Raw genomic sequence first — 20,343 nt, 5'->3', positions numbered from 1 at the left:
TTTCTAGTTTCATGACAATAACTTGTGTGTAAGTGTATGGATCTTAATGAAATTGTACTACAAGGTTCCATATCACAAAGGGAAAGCTGGGTTTGAGTTTGGGGGTAGTTGCCCTAAATGTTTAGGAATTTGGGGCCAAAAAAGGGCCAAAAAACAGGCATTTTTCTAGTTTCCAGACAATAACTTGTGTTCAAGTGTATGGATCTCTCTGAAATTGTACTGCAAGGTACCATACCTCAAAGGGAAGGCTAGAATTGAGTTTTGGGGTGATGAATCATAAGGGGGTTCAAAAAATTTAGGGGGGGGGGATTTTTTTTTCCTTTTTTTCTTTAAAATTTTCCATTTTAAATTGGTTATTTCTGATTTATATATAAAAGCAAATAATAATGATATGGTTTGAATAGGTAAATTAAAAATTTTAAGTTCTTAGACCACATTCATTCTGTGTCAGAAACCTATGCTGTGTCAAATATTTAATTACAATCCAAATTCAGTGCTGTATCAAGCTTGAATGTTGTGCCCAACTGTTCAGGGTTCGACCTCTGCGGTCGTATCAAGCTGCGCCCAGCGGAGCATTTTATTAGAAGTTACTATTTTAATAATTTTAAAAATGCTGATTATGGTAAATTAATTTTAGCTATGATCATGTATGTCATTTTCTATTTTAAGACTTTTATGATGTATTTAAATGGGTTATTATGGTTGCAAACTCCTTGGAAATTTGAATTGAAATTATAACCAAGCCTGAGGGAAAGAATTTTTTTTTGGAAAAAGAGGGGGGAGGTAATAAAAAAATTGGAAGGGGGGGGGGGGGGACAATTTTTTCTCTTCAAGATTTCAGAAATCAAAAAGAAAATCCTCCAAATTTTTTTTTTTTGAAAAAAGGGGGGGGAGGTCAATTTGCAACAGCATAGTGTATTGCACAAATGCAAAAAATTGAATATAAATTCAAATGATATAACCAATTCTAAGTTCTTTGACTACAGTTAATCTGTGTCAGAAACCTATTATGTGTCAAATATTGAATTACAATCCAAATTCAGACCTGTATCAAGCGCGAATATTGTGTCCATTTTTGCCCCAACTGTTCAGGGTTGGACCTCTGCGGTTGTATCCAGCTGCGATCGACGAAGCAATTTATTATATCATGCCATTATATTTTTCATCTCTTTAATAATATTAATGTAAAACTCACAATAATTAGGTGATATGTTTGCTATCAACCAACTAATTTTTGAGAGCGAGCAATTTATTTATGCCAATTTCTTGAGAAGAAAATTAGTTCAAATTTTTATCATTGTGAATGTCAAACTCACACAAAGTTAGAAAATTGAGAAAATTAAAAGTAGTAAGGGTACGTAGACAAGAAAGGATTAAAGGCAAAAATAGTATCTCCTTAAAAAGATAACTTAGTTTTCAGTATTCGTGAATTAAATACAGTTTATATGATTTCTTGTTGAAGGTTAATTTTACCACATTTAAGCCATTGTAATTCGATTGAAAATGAAAAATAATAATTGTTCTGTATTTCAGAAACACATGGCCCACCCGAGAGAAGTTTCCCTGAGACAATGCTTGATGACTCTCCAATGACGACATCAACACCTGGTAAGTACAATATATATTGTAAATCTGTATGGCACTGGTTGAGTATAGACTTATTCCAAATCTCAAGCAGTGAAATAACAAAAGATACATAGTTGTGCTTAGTAGTGCTTTCAAAATTGGCTTGAATCTGCTATTTTTCACCGGACTGCTGCTTGAATATTGCTGCATAAGAAAACTAAAAGGTCAGAAACAAAACTAACAGCTGAAGTTATATCAACATTTTATTGAAATTAATGAAAATTATTTATGAGAGGCAAGTAAGTATATCTTCATACCATGTTAAGAAAGAACCATTCAAAATAAATTTGTTAGTATTTTTTGTATTTCATACATGTAACCCTTGCCATTGAAAGGTGTAAGAACTGCTCAGAGTTTGAGCATATAAATAGTAAATTTTTATATGCCCGTCTTTATATATAGACAAAGGTATTATGGTTAACAGTTGTTTGTCCATCCCTCTGTCTTATGTCAATTTGTCTGTCTGTCCATCCGACGTCAACATTTCAGACAATAACTCAAAAAACACTTTCACCAATTTTCATGAAACTTTGGTGAATTGTTTATATCTATTGACGCAAGCTCCCTTTCGATTTTTATAAATTTAAGATTTTACATTTCTTAGTTATGAGATTTTATTCATAAAAAAATTGGGGATTTTCCAGTTTTCTGACTATAACTTAAAAATGCTTTAAGCAATTTTCTTAGCTAGCCAGGTATAAAATACTTTTACTTATTTGATTCAAATTTTTTTTCTTTTTACTAAGGAACTTGACATCCATTGACCTTAGCTTCCGTTAACATTTACATCTTCTCCTCTAAAACTATTGTTCCAATTGGAACTTAACTTTGCTACAATCATCATTTGTGTATCTAGTTAAAAAAATATGCAAAATGATTCAGAAGCACTAGATCTACAAATATGTCAACATGGCTGAAATTGTCAACTCTTTATAAGAGTTGTTTCCCTTTATTGATGATTTCTACCTATTTTTTCATAATGGGCAAAAATTATAGAAGATAGAAACTGAAAACAGTAAAAATTATCACCAGAATAGGATCATTCAAAAAGAAATTTTAGACAAGAACTATATTCTAGTCAACAATGTTGAAAAGTGGCCATTGTTGAAGATGTGCATAGATCTAGGGAGTGACACAGGCTCTTTAGATCCTCTAGTTCACTTTGTACATTTACAATCACCAGAAATATAAAATGACAATACCACATATGTCACTGTCTTCATGATTGAAGCCTGACCAAAAAAATTACCAAAAGAATTTCTTACATTATTTCTGTTGAAAATATGGAATCAAGTGCCCCAGATGTTGGTCAACCTATAAGGCATTTTATTTATGATGTCATTCCTGTGTAAACAAAGAAACAAGATTCTCACTGCATGTTTTAGGTAAGGTTTTTATCATATTAAAGTATTATTGAATCAAAATTATAATTTTTTTCAAAAATTTAGAGAATGTTGATGAGTCCGCATGATTATAATTTTTGTTTTAAAAAAATCTCCAATATATTTGGTGATTTTCCCAGAAACTTATTTTGCACTTTGGTTCCCATCTTATATAAGAATATTATAGAATTGATTTTTGTCCCAAGCGCAACACGTTGCAGGGGACATAGAAATGCCGGGCCTCCGTCCGTCCAGTCTTGTTAGCCCTCTCATGTGTACATTTCTTGCCAGATTTTTATGAAACTTTTATCATAGGTTTATATCAGCAATGTCTTGGACGAGTTCGAAAATCAGTGCCAATCATTTATTTTTAAAAGAGTTTTGCCCCTTGGAAACATTAATTATATGGAAAATTGCATCGTAAGTGCTCTCCTTTACAATTCTTGCCAGATTTTTAGAAACTTATATCATAGGTTTATATTAGCAATGTCTTGGACGAGTTAAAAAATCAGTGCCGAACATTTATTTTTAAAAGAGTTATGCTCCTTAGAAACATTAATTATATGGAAAATTACATTGTTAGCGCTCTCATGTTCATAATTCTTGCCAGATTTTTTATGAAACGTATATCATAGGTTTATATCAGCAATGTCTTGGGCGAGTTTGAAAATCAATGCTGATTGATTATTTTTAAAAAAGTTATGCCCCTTGGAAATATTGATTATATGGAAAATTGCAATGTTAGCGCTCTCATATGTACAATTCTTGCCAGAATATTATGAAACTTATATCATAGGTTTATATCAGCAATGTTTTTGACGAGTTCAAAAATCAGTGCCAATCAATTATTCGTAAAAGAGTTATGCTCCTTGGAAATATTGATTATATGGAAAATTGCATTGTTAGCATTCTCATGTGTACAATTCTTGCCAGATTTTTATGCATTTTATATTATAGGTTTATATAATCACTGTCTCAGACAAATTTGAAAATCAGTGCCGATCAATCATTTTTAAAAGAGTTATGTCCCTTGGAAATATTGATATATGGAAAATTGCATTGTTAGTGCTCTCATATGTACAATTCTTGCCAGAATTGTATGAAACTTATATCATAGGTTTATATCAGCAATGTCTTTGACACTTTTGAAAATAAATGCTGATCAAATATTTTTAACGAGGGATGCCCCTTGGAGAAATTAATCATAACGGAAATCGCATTGCATTTGCTCTGAAGCCTTCATTTCTCTAAGATATTTATAAATTGTTTTAAAGAACAAAAAAAAAGTGGTTTTTTTTAGTTATTGCCCTTGTACCTTGGATAGATAAAATATGTGCAACTCGGGGGACATTGGAACTCTGTTCTTTTATTATATATACAAACAGAAAGAATTCAAAATATTTGTCCTCTGTCACAGGTAGCACTTGCCACATATTACTTGCTGGTAATCAAATATACAAAATTTCTGGAATTTTGTGCTTTTTTATGATGTAATTGACAGAATTTTGCAGTAAATCCAATTCCTCTTAAATATATTTTAGGAAAAATCTTAAGAAAAAATGAAAACCTGAAGGGATATCTGTGTAAATGGGAAAGATAGAAAACTGATAATTTAAAATACTGTAAATTCAGAAATTATTGTGAGGTTTTTATTAATGTGAATAATAAGACCGGGGAGTATCGCAATAATATAAACTTGTATTCTGATATCTGATACAGATATTTGTATACAGATTTGCCAAAATTGCAATAATTAATCTTGCATTTTTGTCCATTCTTACAAAATCCAAATAATAACTGCACACAATAATTTCTGAATTTACAGTATATAAGATTCACTAGTATATTGATTTTTAAATTAATTATACTTCTTATTGCATGTATAGAATTTTCTACTGTTATGAGGACTTTTTCTTCTTATATTTTATCCTAAAACTAGGGATATTTATTTTATCAACATAGCATAGCATAGTGCCATAAATGAATAAACTTTTTCAATGACTGCCAAAAAGAAGTAAAATGTTAAATGTTCTATTAATAAACACTCAGCTCACAATGTGTTTGGATTAAGTTGGTTAGCTATTCGCTTTGTGTGAATAGAAAGACATGTTTACATTCAAACTCTGTTATACAATAGATGTACAATCAATACAATAGTCATGTCACCCTAATCTCACATATCTGCCATAGCTTCAATAATATTAGAAATTGAATACTAAGTTTTTTTCACAACACTGTTTGCTCAATGTCCACTCTCAATTAAACTTATAATAGCCTTTTTGGTGTTGGCTGACTTTTCTTTTTCTGTGATATAAATGAAAGTATTTCATCTAATGTTTATAGGCCACTCTGACAGTAAAAAATTGTACAACATTACCCATATTCACCTTTTTTTATCCACATTTTGATTTGACTGATATCTTTCTATAAAAGAAAACAGCTAAAGTTCATTACTGAGGTAATGCTAATGTTTTGAAGGACCTAGATTTGCAACAGAATGAAATTGTCTTGTAGTTTGAGAAAAATGAATGGCCATGGATCACTGATATATTTGTCAGAAAAGAAGTGGCATTTACAACATGTTTGCCATCAAACCAATTAGATTTGAGATTCTATATTAATTTTAGCCTTGATCTGCTAACCCTTCAAAAACATCTGTTTTTAGAGTATTGTTTTTTCTGTTTGCAGTTTCTTTTTGGCCACAGTATCATACCTGCCAACATTTCAAAATGCCCATAGGGGTTTTGTGTGCAAGATGGTTCTTATAGTCCTACAAAACCTTCAAGGGGCCTTCAAATGTATTTATATGTTTTTTTTTTTGCTTCTTCATACTTTTACAATCCTATAGCCATGGTAAAATTGATTGTTTTGTTTTAAATTGTGGACAAAATTGCTCTTTTAAAATTTCCATTTGGTAGCTTTCATGGGGGAAATCCCCCGCAAATAGTGACAGTTGGCAGGTATGCAGTATTCAATGGTATTATCTTTTTCTTTTAAAGCCCCAGCAGCGGCAGAGGGGGCATTAAGTTTTACCCTGATCTGTCTTTTTTTTTGTCTGAACCTTGTACGTCACAAAATTAGTTTCCGTTCTCTAACTTTAGATTGCCTCAACCAAATCTTATGAAACTTATACACAATAGAAAAGCAAAAGATATGGGGTATCTATCCATGAGACCATAAAAAATAATATGTTTGTTTGCCCTAACCCTACCTACCCAGAAAATAGCTGCCTACTCAAAATCTTTTTTTGTCCTGATGTGAAAAAGTTTTTATGCCCCCACCGTAGCGGAGGGGTCATTAAGTTTTACCCTTGTCCGTCTGTACGTCCGTATGTACGTCCCAAAGTTGGTTTCCGTTCTCTAACTTTAGTTTGCCTCAACCAAATGTTATGAAACTTATACACAATGCTTATTACCACAAAATACAGATCAAGTTTGAATTTTGGGGGTATCACTTTTATTGTTCTAGAGTTATGCCCTTTTACAAATGGAAAAATTGCTGAATTTATCGTTTCCGTCATTAGCTTAAGTTTGCCTTAACCAAATTTTATTAAACTTATACACAATACTTATTACCACAAAACTCAGATTAAGTACAAATTTGGGTAGTGTCACTTTTACCATTCTTCAGTTATGTCCCTTTATAACTTTATATGATATGCCAGCGGGGGCATCATCTGTGTCCCATGGACACATTCCCCATTTTTATGCCCCCGCCATAGCGCTGGGGGCATTAAGTTTTACCCTTGTCCGTCTGTACATACGTATGTTCCAAAATTGGTTTTTGTTCTCTAACTTGAGTTTGCCTCAACCAAATGTTATGAAACTTATACACAATGCTTATTACCACAAAACACAGATCAAGTCTGAATTTTGGTGGGGTCACTTTAACCGTTCTAGAGTTATGCCCCTTTATAAATGGAAAAATTGCAAAATTTTTAGTTTCCGTTCTCTAACTTAAGTTTGCCCCAACAAAATGTTATGAAACTTATACACAATGCTTATTGCCACAAAACACAGATCAAGTTTGAATTTTGGTGGCGTCACTTTAACCGTTCTAGAGTTATGCCCCTTTATAAATGGAAAAATTGCAAAATTTTTATTTTCTTCTCAATATCAAGTAATTTTTAAAATTGGTGTTATCTTCCTTTGTCCATGTTTATAGTTGAATCAACTACAATCAATGCTTTATATGATGCAATGTTTAATTTTGACTTCTACTGATAAAACACAGATCAAGTTGAATTTGAGTAGTGTCACTTTAACCATTATTGAGTTATGCCCCTTTATAAATCGAAAGATTGCAAAATTTTTAGTTTCCATTCTGTAACTTAAGTTTGCCCCAACCAAACATTATGAAACCTATACACAATATTCATTACCACAAAACTAAGATCAAGTACAAATTTTTTGTTTCCGTTTTCTAACTTTAGTTTGCCTCAACCAAATATTATGAAACTTATACACAATACTTATTACTACATAATACAGATTAAGTACGAAATTTGATGGCGACACTTTTACCATTCTTGAGTTATGTCCCTTTATAAACATAAAAATTGCTGAATTTTTCGTTTCCGTTCTCTAACTTAAGTTTGTCTCAACCAAATGTTATAAAACTTATACACAACCGTTCTAGAGTTATGCGTGTTTACAAATAGAAAAATTGCTGAATTTTTCGTTTCTGTTCTCTTCTTAAGTTAGCCTCAACCAAATGTTATGAGACTTACACACAATGCTTATTACCACAAAACTCAGATCAAGTTCAAATTTGGGTAGCGTCACTTTTACCGTTCTTCAGTTATGTCCCTTTATAACTATATGATATGCAAGCAGGGGCATCATCTGTGTCCACATGTGGACACTATCCACATTTTTTTAAAATCAGATAGGCATGAAGACTAACAAAGATCTGACACTTCAATTTCTCTTTGCAGAAAAAAAAAGGAAAATGGCTACCTACCTACCCACTGTCTCTACCTTTGGGTAGGGTTTGGGCAAACCAAAATATTTTTAAGTGTGGCCTGACACAAAATAAGTACATGCATATAGCAAAAAACACACAAAAAGCAAAGGAACAGCGCTTTTATTGCTGTTCTTCATCTCGAAGTCACAATGAGGCCTTCAACACGGAGCAAAAGAACTCTCACCTCACTGCAAGTTTAAGACGGCCTGTATCACCAGCTTGAGGGGAATTCTTTGCAAAAATAATGCTTATTACTACCAAATAAAAAATGAGGTTGCAGTAAGCAGTATTAAAAGTGGAAATCAGGAGAAGAGGGGAGGGAACTGGGCGAAGAGGTGGAGTAAAAAATAAGGATATGCTGGAAAAGGTTCCCATTTTTGTCTAGGAGTAAGGGAGCCCCAGTTTTAAAGTTAGGTTGATTGTATTTCAAGGTACTTTAAATTAGTGAGCAAAATCTTGTCTTGAAGACTTACAAAACATAGAAGGATAAGTAATTGGTTTCAGCCATATAACTTGAAAACAAGACAAAGCCTAGAATTTTATCTAGTATTTACAGACCTGGAAATATCTTTGAAATTTGTGTAAATGGCAAATATCTAGGAAAAACCCTTGAGTTGTTATGTTAAAAAATTTAAGTTATTTCCCTTTTGCTTTGCAAATCTATGTCTGATTAAGAATTTTGAAAACTTTGATACATTGATGCTGGATTTATTTTGCTTATGATTAGTGTTCATTACAGAAGTCTTATGAGTGATTGTAAGATAGGGATATGTAATTACTTTAATGGCTAATAATCTAAATTAACTGATATTGTTCTTGAAAAAAAGACTTGAATGTCCTGGAGAAAACTTGGACAAATCCTGAAAAATTTTGTTGCAAAAAGTGTAGGGTCACCATAGTTATATCAAACATTTTCATTTTGATGTCAATATGTTTTACAGAACTTTTAGTATCTTCTAGACAGCAGGGAAATTTAAAATAAACCTGAAAGACATGTTACAACAACTAACATATGGGTCATTGATTCTATTTATAGATATTGCAAGTTGTAATGTTCATTTCCTTACATCAAGTTATTTTTGTACAGTTTCCTGAAAAGGGGAAATATAGAAGTAGGCTGTAGAAAAAAAAGCCCATGATCAGTTTCATGATTCTAAATTTGAAAATAATCAATTAATTAAAACAGTGTTTATCTGTCATATTTTAGAATAATGTATGCTTGTATTGTGCTATACAATTGTCTAAAAGATCTTTGTATTAATTATTAAATAGCTAATGGAAGACGATTTACATATCAGGGATCTAAAGATTCAACTTCATCTTTAAGTTCTCAGCATTCACTAGGTATGTACTTTGGTGAAGTATTAGAATACTTAGTTTTAAGATTCATGAAAAAAAAACCAATCAGCAGCTCATTAAGTATGATGAATGGTCTTACTGATACAGTTCCATGAGAATCTGGTAGACATTTTTAATTTTGAGTAGATTAGCAAACAAAACAAATATATATATTCATTAACTAGAATTAAAATGTTTCTTGAATTCTTAATATCTTATTACAAAAAAATGTTCTGCAATGAAAACTGTGTTTTCTCCCTGGATTTTTTTTTTTGTCAAAATGGAAACTAGCCATTGAAAGTTCTGCCAGAGGCCATGTGATCTTTACAATTGTTTGGCATTTAAGAAAAATCTTATGTTTTAGAAATTAGAGATTTGATGATTTTAATACAAATTTAAAAAGGTTTTTCGCTGATTTTATGTGCTTTCTATACAAATGTTTCCTATTTTGAAAGAATTAAATCAGTAATATTTTGGATGATAAAAGAGATAAATGCATTATTTTTTCGATTTTCAGTTATAGTTCAACGAGCCAAAGTTGTTTGCAAAATTTAAGCAAAATCTGTGACATAGCCCATTTACTGTAACTTGACCTTAACCCTTTCGTACCGAAATGATCCTTTTGGCACCCTGGAGCGCGAGCCGAAATTATCCTTTTGGCACCACGGAGGTGTGGGCGAAATTATCCTTAAGGATACCTAAAATTCTATTTTTAGAACGACAACTTCAAAAGTAAAAATACTAACTTCTAACTATAGGTTTCGGTTCATAGTGTAAATAAAGTTAAAATAATATAACATAATTTGAGTTTTACAATGATTGAAAGGATATATTGTTCATCAAATGCGAAAACTGAAAATAAAACCTGAAAAAATATCGACTCCATTGGAAAAATGGCGAAACGAAAAACTCCTTGTTGAATCGTTTTTTTCATGAAAATAGTGTAAGTATTCGAAGCAACAACGAATCAAATTAAATTTATAATATAAAGTTACAAACTTCAGGTTATTTTTGCTTTAACTTCAGGATCGTAGTTTTTTTTTTAAATGCTTAAAATGTCGAGCAGGTGCTTGTACGATAGTAAAATTTATCTCGGCGACATCACATTTGCAAACACAAATAAAGCTAATTAAAAATAGTTCTTGTTGGTCATTTTATATATCAACGAATTGATAAAAATCTCGAGAATTTTGGCATAATAATTTAATCCTTAATAACTTTTTTTGTGTGCTAAAAATACAAAAATTCTAACGACCTTAAATTGAACCGGAAATAGACATCGTTATGGAAAATATGTCAACAATCATGGCGGAAAAATATTACACAATTTATGCACTCCGGTAAAAGTTTGTTTTAGCTTATATTTCGTTTACTTAGAAGTAAAAATAAAATTATCAACTAAATAAGACATGTAACCTGACACTGTAGTGGTGTTTTCTGCTATTTTAATCTGTTAATTTAAGTAAAAGAAGTGATGAAAGGTAAGTCTCGTATCACCGTTGGGTCACTTGTTCAGTCAAAAAAGGTTAAAAAAATGTCGTCTGATGAATCTGACGAATTTGAAGGATTTTCTCAAGGTGAAATAGATGAAGCTGAAGCTAGATACCAGCATCAGTTACTTCAGCAGGGTTTAGGTGATGACAGTGATGGCTACATAGAATCTGGTGATTCAGACATTGATATCAATGATGATATCCCTGGACCTGCTGGTGATCCTGGTAATGTCTTTCATAATCATAATGGTTGGCATGAAAACTTTATATATTATGAACGAGGAATGCCTCACCTTTTCACACCTTCTGGAATCTCAGGGCCAACTAGGATCATGCCACAAGACAAGGATCCTATAGATTTCCTCAAGCTTTTCCTGACTGACATGCTTATTGAAAATTTGATTGATGAAACTGACCGCTATGCCCTTAAACACCTTAAGAGCAACACCCAAATCAGAACAAAATGGCCTGGGTAAGACCTTCAGTTGCTGAGATGAATGCTTTTCTTGGACTCTGTTTCCAAATGGGTGTTGATAGGAAACCATCTACCAAAATGTACTGGTCAACTGATCATTTTTTGCATACACCTGTATTTCCGCAAACCACGAGTCGTGACAGGTTCACACAGATAATGAGATACCTCCACTTTTCAAACTCAGAATTAGAACCATTACCAGGTGCTGAAAATTATGACCCCTTGTTTAAAGTCAAACCATTAGTAAATCACTTCAATGCCTGCTTCAACCAGGAGTATAATCCTAAAAGAAATGTCACTATAGACGAGAGTATGATTCCGTTTAAAGGTCGAGTTCAGTTTCGACAATACATGCCAGCAAAGCCACATAAATGGGGAGTGAAGGTGTGGATGCTAGCTGAGTCTCAAAGTAGCTACATACAGTTCGTAGACATATATCCAGGGAGACGTGCAACTCCTCAATAACACCTCGCCAGTAATGTTGTCAAAAGGTGTCTTCAGGGAGCACAACTAGGACATTTGATGAAAATTAAGCCTAATGTATGAAATCAGCTGCATTTAAGTTAAGAAACTAATTTAAAAAAAAAGAAGAAAAATGTAACCAATATCGAAGGTAGAAAGAAGTTCCTTGTCATCAGAGACTACTGTATGTACATTTTTGTATAAAAATTATCAACTGGCAACTTTGCTTAACAAAGTGGACAATGATCCCATCAGTGTCAACATAGTATGTAGATCAATAACACTGACAAGACATTTCAGTGTGTCACTGCATTCACTACTTACAATACAAAAAGAGTAGAAAGAATTTGTGAATTCCATTACTTTTGAATTTGTGCACTTTTCCCGGTATATTTCCTGTGTCACAATGCTTATGTCATTATGTCACAGTAAGAAGTAATTGTTCATTGACATCATTTACAATGATTTCAGACGTAGGGTCAACCAGTGTAATTCATTCATAAAAAACAACTTATAAAAACAATGCGAGATTGCTGTATGAAAAATGGATTAATTTGTTGTATAAACAAAAAAATTAAAATTAACACAAATAAACTATGACTTCCTATATTGATATTAGGGTGTAGTGATTTTTTATCATTAAAGGATACACTTTAATCTAGACCAGTCATTGAAAAAAATGTTCTTCCTTATAAAACATATTTTTCAAATATTGTAAAAAAATTAGAAAAAAGTGACAAAATTAATTAAAAAATATAGTGTTCGTATTATAATTTTAAACTAAAAAAGTAATACTGATGAAATGTATTTCATGAATTATTTAAAAACAGTAAAAAAAATGATTTAATATGATGTAAATATAGTTTTTTCATATCATCTGACTTACCTGAGTGTTTATGGTAACAAATCAGGAAGTGAAACTAAAACTTTTTTTATCACATGGTTCTGAGTAAAAATAGGACAAAACATTACATGGGTGTATAGAAATTGAAAAGATGATATGAAACTGAATAATTTTTTTAAAATAAAAAACGCATGACTAGAAATTGTTTTTGTGGAATTACAAAAAAAGATGGCTACAAGTAAATTTCATTGTTCATTAGGCATACTACTTTATTTTCAAGGCAGTCTGATGCATGGTTTGATTTATCAATGTTGTTTAATTTGCAAAAAAACACGGATTAAAAAGATGGTCATAGTTAATAAAGGTATTTATTACAATTTATACAATGGCTAATTCATATAATGCCTTGCAAGGTAAAGCTTGGTAGCATTTTTTATTAAATGCAAATAAATAAAATTTATTTTACAAAAATATCGAGACTGAGTCATTCATGTTGAGAAATAATATATTTGCACAAATAATTTTGTATGACTATTTGTTGGCTTGGGGAGGGCATGTCCTCTTAAATTTTGTCAAAATGTTCTTGAAATTTACCATTTTTACAAAAGCTCTGATAATTTCATTAATAATTACAATGACAGTCAAAATTAAGCCAGGTAAAATAACTTGTTTACATTTGAATAAAGCCTATATTCTCATCACATGCATCGGTTTAAACAATCATGATTATAGATGATATTATAAAGAGATCAGTCTACTACAGCTAGGGGAAAAGCTAGTTTGAAAGGAACAACTTGTGATAGATCAATGATATTTTGTATGAAGATGCATTACTATCAGTACATATCAGTATGACAACTATTTTGTGGTCCTGCCCCCTAGGCCATGGTCCAGTGACTTTCAATTAATTAACCATTTTGTGTTGCCTGCAACGAAAATTGCAGTATGCGAGACATAGGTGTTACTATCTGGGGTTGGCGGCGGTGGCAGCGTAAACTATTTGTATAAAGCTTTATATTTCAGAAGGTAGAAGACCTGGATGCTTCATACCTTGTATGCAGATACCTTATGTTACGAAGTTTCAGTCTGTCATATGCCCATTGCCCTTGACCTAATTTTCATGGTACAGTGACTGCTTGAAAAAAAATTACAGAGTTTTTTTTTTATGTGAATTTCTCAATTATTATGAGTAATGGGATAACTATATTTGGTATATGGGTTCCTTGAAGGTCTACATGTCCGTCAGACAGGGTTAACCTGACCTCAACCTCAACTCATGGATCAGTGATCAAGGTTAAAGTTACGTGATTAGGTCTGTTTCCTCGGATACTACAAGCAGCAGGTCAACTATATCTGGTGTATGGAATGATTGTAAGGGTACATGTCAGACTGGCAGGTGTCATCTGACCTTGACCTGATTTTCATGGTTCATTGGTCCTTGCTAATTTTTTGTGTTTTGGTCTGTTTTTCAAGTACTGTAAGCAATAGGTCAACTATATTTGGTGTATGGAATGATTGTAAGGTGTACATGTCTGTCTAGCTGGTGTCATCTGACCTTGACCTCATTTTAATGATTCATTGGTCAGTGTTAAGTTTATGTGTTTTGGTCTGTTTTTCGAGTACTATAAGCAATAGGTCAACTATATTTGGTTGATGGAATGATTGTAAGGTGTACATGTCTGTCTAGCCAATGTCAACTGACCTTGACCTCATTTCAATGGTTCATTGGTCAATGTTAAGTTTTTGTGTTTTGATCTGTTTTTCAAATACTAATAGCAATAGGTCAACTATGATTGGTGTATGGAATGATTGTAAGGTGTACATGTCTGTCTAGCCAGTATCATCTGATCTTGACCTCATTTCCATGGTTCATTGGTTAACATTAAGTTTTTTGTGTTTTGGTCTGTTTTTCAATTACCATAAGCAATGGGTCAACTATATTTGGTGTATGGAATAATTGTAAGGTGTACATGACTGTGTGACAGTTTTATCTGATTTTGACCTCATTGTCATGGATCTTTAAAAATGTTAAGTTAATGTGATAGTTGTAGTAAAACCTTTATCTTTAAGACCTTCAACATAAAATCAATGGTCAGTAAAACAGGCGAGACATTTCAGCGTGTGCACTCTAAGTAATGTTAAGCTTTTTGCTTAAGTTAGTTTGATAGGAACTACTTGTGAGAGATCAATGATATTTTGTATGAAGATGCATTACTATCAGTACATATCAGTATGACAACTATTTTGTGGTCCTGCCCCCTAGGCCATGGTCCAGTGACTTTCAATTAATTAACCATTTTGTGTTGCCTGCAACGAAAATTGCAGTATGCGAGACATAGGTGTTACTATCTGGGGTTGGCGGCGGTGGCAGCGTAAACTATTTGTATAAAGCTTTATATTTCAGAAGGTAGAAGACCTGGATGCTTCATACCTTGTATGCAGATACCTTATGTTACGAAGTTTCAGTCTGTCATATGCCCATTGCCCTTGACCTAATTTTCATGGTACAGTGACTGCTTGAAAAAAAATTACAGAGTTTTTTTTTTATGTGAATTTCTCAATTATTATGAGTAATGGGATAACTATATTTGGTATATGGGTTCCTTGAAGGTCTACATGTCCGTCAGACAGGGTTAACCTGACCTCAACCTCAACTCATGGATCAGTGATCAAGGTTAAAGTTACGTGATTAGGTCTGTTTCCTCGGATACTACAAGCAGCAGGTCAACTATATCTGGTGTATGGAATGATTGTAAGGGTACATGTCAGACTGGCAGGTGTCATCTGACCTTGACCTGATTTTCATGGTTCATTGGTCCTTGCTAATTTTTTGTGTTTTGGTCTGTTTTTCAAGTACTGTAAGCAATAGGTCAACTATATTTGGTGTATGGAATGATTGTAAGGTGTACATGTCTGTCTAGCTGGTGTCATCTGACCTTGACCTCATTTTAATGATTCATTGGTCAGTGTTAAGTTTATGTGTTTTGGTCTGTTTTTCGAGTACTATAAGCAATAGGTCAACTATATTTGGTTGATGGAATGATTGTAAGGTGTACATGTCTGTCTAGCCAATGTCAACTGACCTTGACCTCATTTCAATGGTTCATTGGTCAATGTTAAGTTTTTGTGTTTTGATCTGTTTTTCAAATACTAATAGCAATAGGTCAACTATGATTGGTGTATGGAATGATTGTAAGGTGTACATGTCTGTCTAGCCAGTATCATCTGATCTTGACCTCATTTCCATGGTTCATTGGTTAACATTAAGTTTTTTGTGTTTTGGTCTGTTTTTCAATTACCATAAGCAATGGGTCAACTATATTTGGTGTATGGAATAATTGTAAGGTGTACATGACTGTGTGACAGTTTTATCTGATTTTGACCTCATTGTCATGGATCTTTAAAAATGTTAAGTTAATGTGATAGTTGTAGTAAAACCTTTATCTTTAAGACCTTCAACATAAAATCAATGGTCAGTAAAACAGGCGAGACATTTCAGCGTGTGCACTCTAAGTAATGTTAAGCTTTTTGCTTAAGTTAGTTTGATAGGAACTACTTGTGAGAGATCAATGATATTTTGTATGAAGATGCATTACTATCAGTACATATCAGTTTGACGACTATTTTGAGGCCCTGCCCCCTAGGCCGTGGTCCAGTGACTTTGAATTAATTAATCATTTTCAATGTTAAGTTTTCTGCTTAAGTTAGTTTGATAGGAACTACTTGTGAGAGATCAATGATATTTTTTATGAAGATGCATTACTATCAGTACATATCAGTTTGATGACTATTTTGAGGCCCTTCTCCCAAGCCCATGTTCCAGTGACTTTGAATTAATTAAACATTTCCAATGTTAAGTTTTCTGCTTAAGTTAGTTTGATAGGAACTACTTGTGATAGATCAATGATATTTTGTATGAAGATGCATAACTATCAGTACATATCAGTTTGATGACTATTTCAAGGCCCTGCCCCCTAGGTCTTGGTCAAGTAACTTTCAATCAATTAACAGTTTACAATATTAAGTTTTCTGATTAAGTTAAGCCCCTATCACAATAGACCAAGACCATGAACATCCCACTACAATCTATAAAAAAATAAGATCGGGGTGAGATCGTGACCATTATTCAATATTTCATAGTTTTCAAATTCATACCACAACCTTGCTATGATCCTGATAAGATCCTGCAACGATTCCACTATGACAGTTACATGTTCTAGTTACGATCTTGTCATGCTCTTGCTACGTATTGTAAGACCTTACCACAACTTACACGATCTCTGTATGCTTCTACCAAGACCTTCTCAATACGTGTCTACTACGATTGAACCACAGCTCCACTGCATCTCCACTATGTTTTCACTGTGCTCTTCGTCCCTATACATATCTTGACTGTCCCATTGTACACGCCATTTTCCTTGAGAAAACATGCCGCCAAAGGTATCAAAAACACTTAGAGGTCGTGGTGCTAAAAGTAGAGGTATTAACAGAATGAGGTCATGCAATTTTCGTGGCTAAGACTAAGTAGTATGAGGTCATACTAATGACGAAAAGCGCGTAGTAGCAGCGTATTATTGTCTTCCTCATCGTAGTATAATCATATCAATATCATAGTAGAAGCGTAATAAAGACGTAGTGAAATCGGGATAGTTGCAGTGAAATCGTAGTAAGGTCGCAGATAGTCCAAATTATTATGATGTATTGAAAGGCTATTTTAATTTTACGTCGTAGGAAGGCGATAGAAAAAAAATTGAAATAGTCTTTCAAGACGTCATAATTATTTGGACTAGGATATATTTTCCATTGGCTTCCCCGTTTGCACAATGTTTCAAATACCATGCTTCTACGCCCATCCCGATCTTACTACATCCTCACTACGACCTTCATACGCTTCTACAATGACTAGTTTTGGCCATGACTGCACTACTAATGTTTTGAGCATGTTCAAAGTTGGTTGTGGACCTCCATGATCAAGAAGACTTGGCACATCCTTACTACGACCTTACCACAACCACCCGATCTTACTACGACTTCCAAAATTTTTCATAATTTCTGAGGTCGTAGAGGGATCGTGGTCCTAGTGTAATGGGGATATTAGTTTGATAGGAACTACTTACAATAGACAATATCTTCTATAAAGTTACATTACTGTCTGTGCATCTCAGTTTGTCAACCATTTAAGGCCCTACCCACTAGTTGGTCCAGTGACTTTGAATTAATTAGCAATCTTGCTGTCCATCAGATCGTCTTTTTCTGAATTTTATGCGGACAGGCAAGACATATCTCTGTGTCAACAGTTTATTAACTTCTTGATGCAGTTTTTTTGTCATGTGAATTTCTCACTGCTTTGGAGTAAAAAGATAAAAATGTTTGGTATATTGGATCCTTTCAATGTCTTTATGTCTGTTAGACAAGGTTATCCAGACTAGGCTTCATTTAGTGGATTATTGATCATGGTTAAAAGTTCTGTGATGAAGGCGAACTGGTCCATTTACCAGAAAGCATCAGCAGTTGGTTAAATATATAGGTATTGTATGGAATGATTGTAAGTTGTTCATGTCCGATTGGCAGGTTTGATCTGACATGGACGGTCTGGACCTCATTTTCATGGTTCATTGGTCATTGTTAAGTTTTTGTGCTTTGGTCTGTTTCTCGGATACAATATGCAATATGTCTAGTGTATTTGTGGTAGGGAATGATTTTAAGATGTACATATCCAGTGTTCCAGCTTGAATCTCAGGGCAGAAAGGTGCTAGTTTTCTGAAAGGGCACTTTAGTGCAATAACCCAGATTCGTAAAGGCACTGTTGGACAGTGTAAATTACCTTGAATATTGCTAGACTCAGCTGGAGGACATTAGTTGTATTTCAAGCACATTTAGAAATGATTGTGTCTCTTGATGTAATCTGTCTGGCAGGGCTCCTCTGACCTTGACCTCATTTTCATGGTTCATTGATCAAATCTATGATTTCTTGGTTCAGTATGTTTCACTGTTGCAATATGCAATGATTGTAAAGTGTACATGTCTTTTGAAAATAAAATATATTTAAAATGTCAATATAAATCTGTTAGAATATCATTGTATGTTAACCGTAACCAATATTTCATTTCATGTTTAAGATCCAGTGGCAAATATTACATGCATATTAGGATGATAACATTTGAGCTAATTTTTGAACAGGTTAGTTGCCCATGTGACAATCCAAAGAAAGACACTTTACCCTTCTTTGCCACATTAGTATGACTCCTAGCAGAGCCTTATTTCCTTTGACTTCTAAATGTCGCATGATAAGCAAGATCTTCAAAAATTCCAGTTTATCTGATAAGCCATCAATTGATTCTTTATTACCCTAAAATGACAATTTTTGACTGAATATAGCATTTATCTCTATTGAATTATTGTTTTTGTCCTGAAATGATGATTTTTGACAGATTTACTAGTTTTTGCTCATAACCATAAACACTTGAATATATAGGAAGAAACTGTTCTTAGCAAAAATGATCAGCAATACAAAATCTACAGAAATGCCATTTTAACCTAAACCATTGGGCAATTCTTTATATTTGTTATTCCCCTGAAAGATTTTTTTTTTAAACTTTTGAGGTTTTGTCTTTTATCTCAATTTTTTGACAGATGAGCTATTCAGGTTTTTATGAGCCTATTGTTAGAATATTAACAATAAAGCAAAAATGAATAGAGAAACGCTATAAACAGATTAAACAAGCAATAGAGATCTTTAAGACATATAAAACAACTTTTTTTGGTAATGGAATGATTGTTAGGTGTACATGTCCGTCTAGCAGGATTGATTTCATTTTGATGGTTCATTAGTTGACATTTAGTTGATGCGATAGCTGTAATAAAACTGTTTTCTTAAGCAAGATAGGGTGTCTTTTTCGAAATTCCTTCTGGGCATGTTACATAAAATTATTTTACCAAGTATCATTCAATATGCAACAAAAATATCTTAAACTTGAAATTTAAAGATTAAACTATCAAAAAAATCAGTGTCCTAAAGTGTCTTTGTAATTCTCAGAAAAATCCATTAAAAATCAAGGGCAGATAATTATACTGAATTTGATAGGGCAATTTGTGTTTTTTAGATTTTTTCAAGAAAAATAAGTCTGTGACCCCCTATTTTTATTTGATATTTCAGAAGTATTTATGAAAAGGAATTTTCTCAATGAATTTTAGCCAATTCTATCGTTTAATGGTTCCTCAATAAGGAAAATTAAGTTTCCCCTAGAAAACTAATATAAAATAACCCAGATTTTGTTAATTTCAACATATTTTAATGAAAAGACAAGGTCTTTGAAAGAACATTGATCCAGAAGTCTTTTTCAGAAGTTTTAAGAAAAAATTATCGTCATACATTTAAGACACCCCAGCTACCTTAAAGCATTTTAACATAAAGTTCAATCATAATTTAAATATGACTAGATATTTCAGCATGTGCACTGGTTATTGTTACATTACAAATGTGGAATCTGATATTAAGTTTTCATGGTTTAATAATTTCTCAATGCTTCATGTAATATGTCGGCTAAACACTATATATATATATTTAGACCCCTCTACCAAGAAATATTTTTTGCATGCACATGTATAAAAATTGCGGTTTTTATCCAATGCAATCATAGGTTTGAAGAGACTTGTATATATATAACGAAAAAATATAAACAAGTCTAAATTGAAAACAACGTTCAAACCTATATATTCAAATATATATATACTACTGCATGTAAAGTGGAAATTTTT

General features: G+C 32.8%; 1 protein-coding gene across 10 annotated transcripts in view; it reads left to right on the top strand.

The window, feature by feature from the left end:
* The window catches only part of LOC127736561 (mucin-12-like), a 67,343-nt gene that overhangs the window by 26,088 nt on the left and 20,912 nt on the right, over window positions 1-20,343 (top strand). For 8 of the 10 annotated variants that reach the window (XM_052247133.1, XM_052247128.1, XM_052247134.1 and 5 more), the window contains 2 exons: window positions 1,534-1,608; window positions 9,246-9,317. In XM_052247133.1, coding sequence (XP_052103093.1) covers window positions 1,534-1,608; window positions 9,246-9,317 — 147 coding nt within the window. The remainder of the gene's footprint in view (window positions 1-1,533; window positions 1,609-9,245; window positions 9,318-20,343) is intronic. The other 2 variants (XM_052247132.1, XM_052247131.1) reach the window with 1 other exon arrangement.

This window comes from Mytilus californianus, unplaced genomic scaffold (genome assembly GCF_021869535.1).
Source record: "Mytilus californianus isolate M0D057914Y unplaced genomic scaffold, xbMytCali1.0.p SCAF_33, whole genome shotgun sequence".
NCBI lineage: Eukaryota > Metazoa > Mollusca > Bivalvia > Mytilida > Mytilidae > Mytilus > Mytilus californianus.
This window is presented reverse-complemented; position numbering and strand designations above follow the sequence as displayed.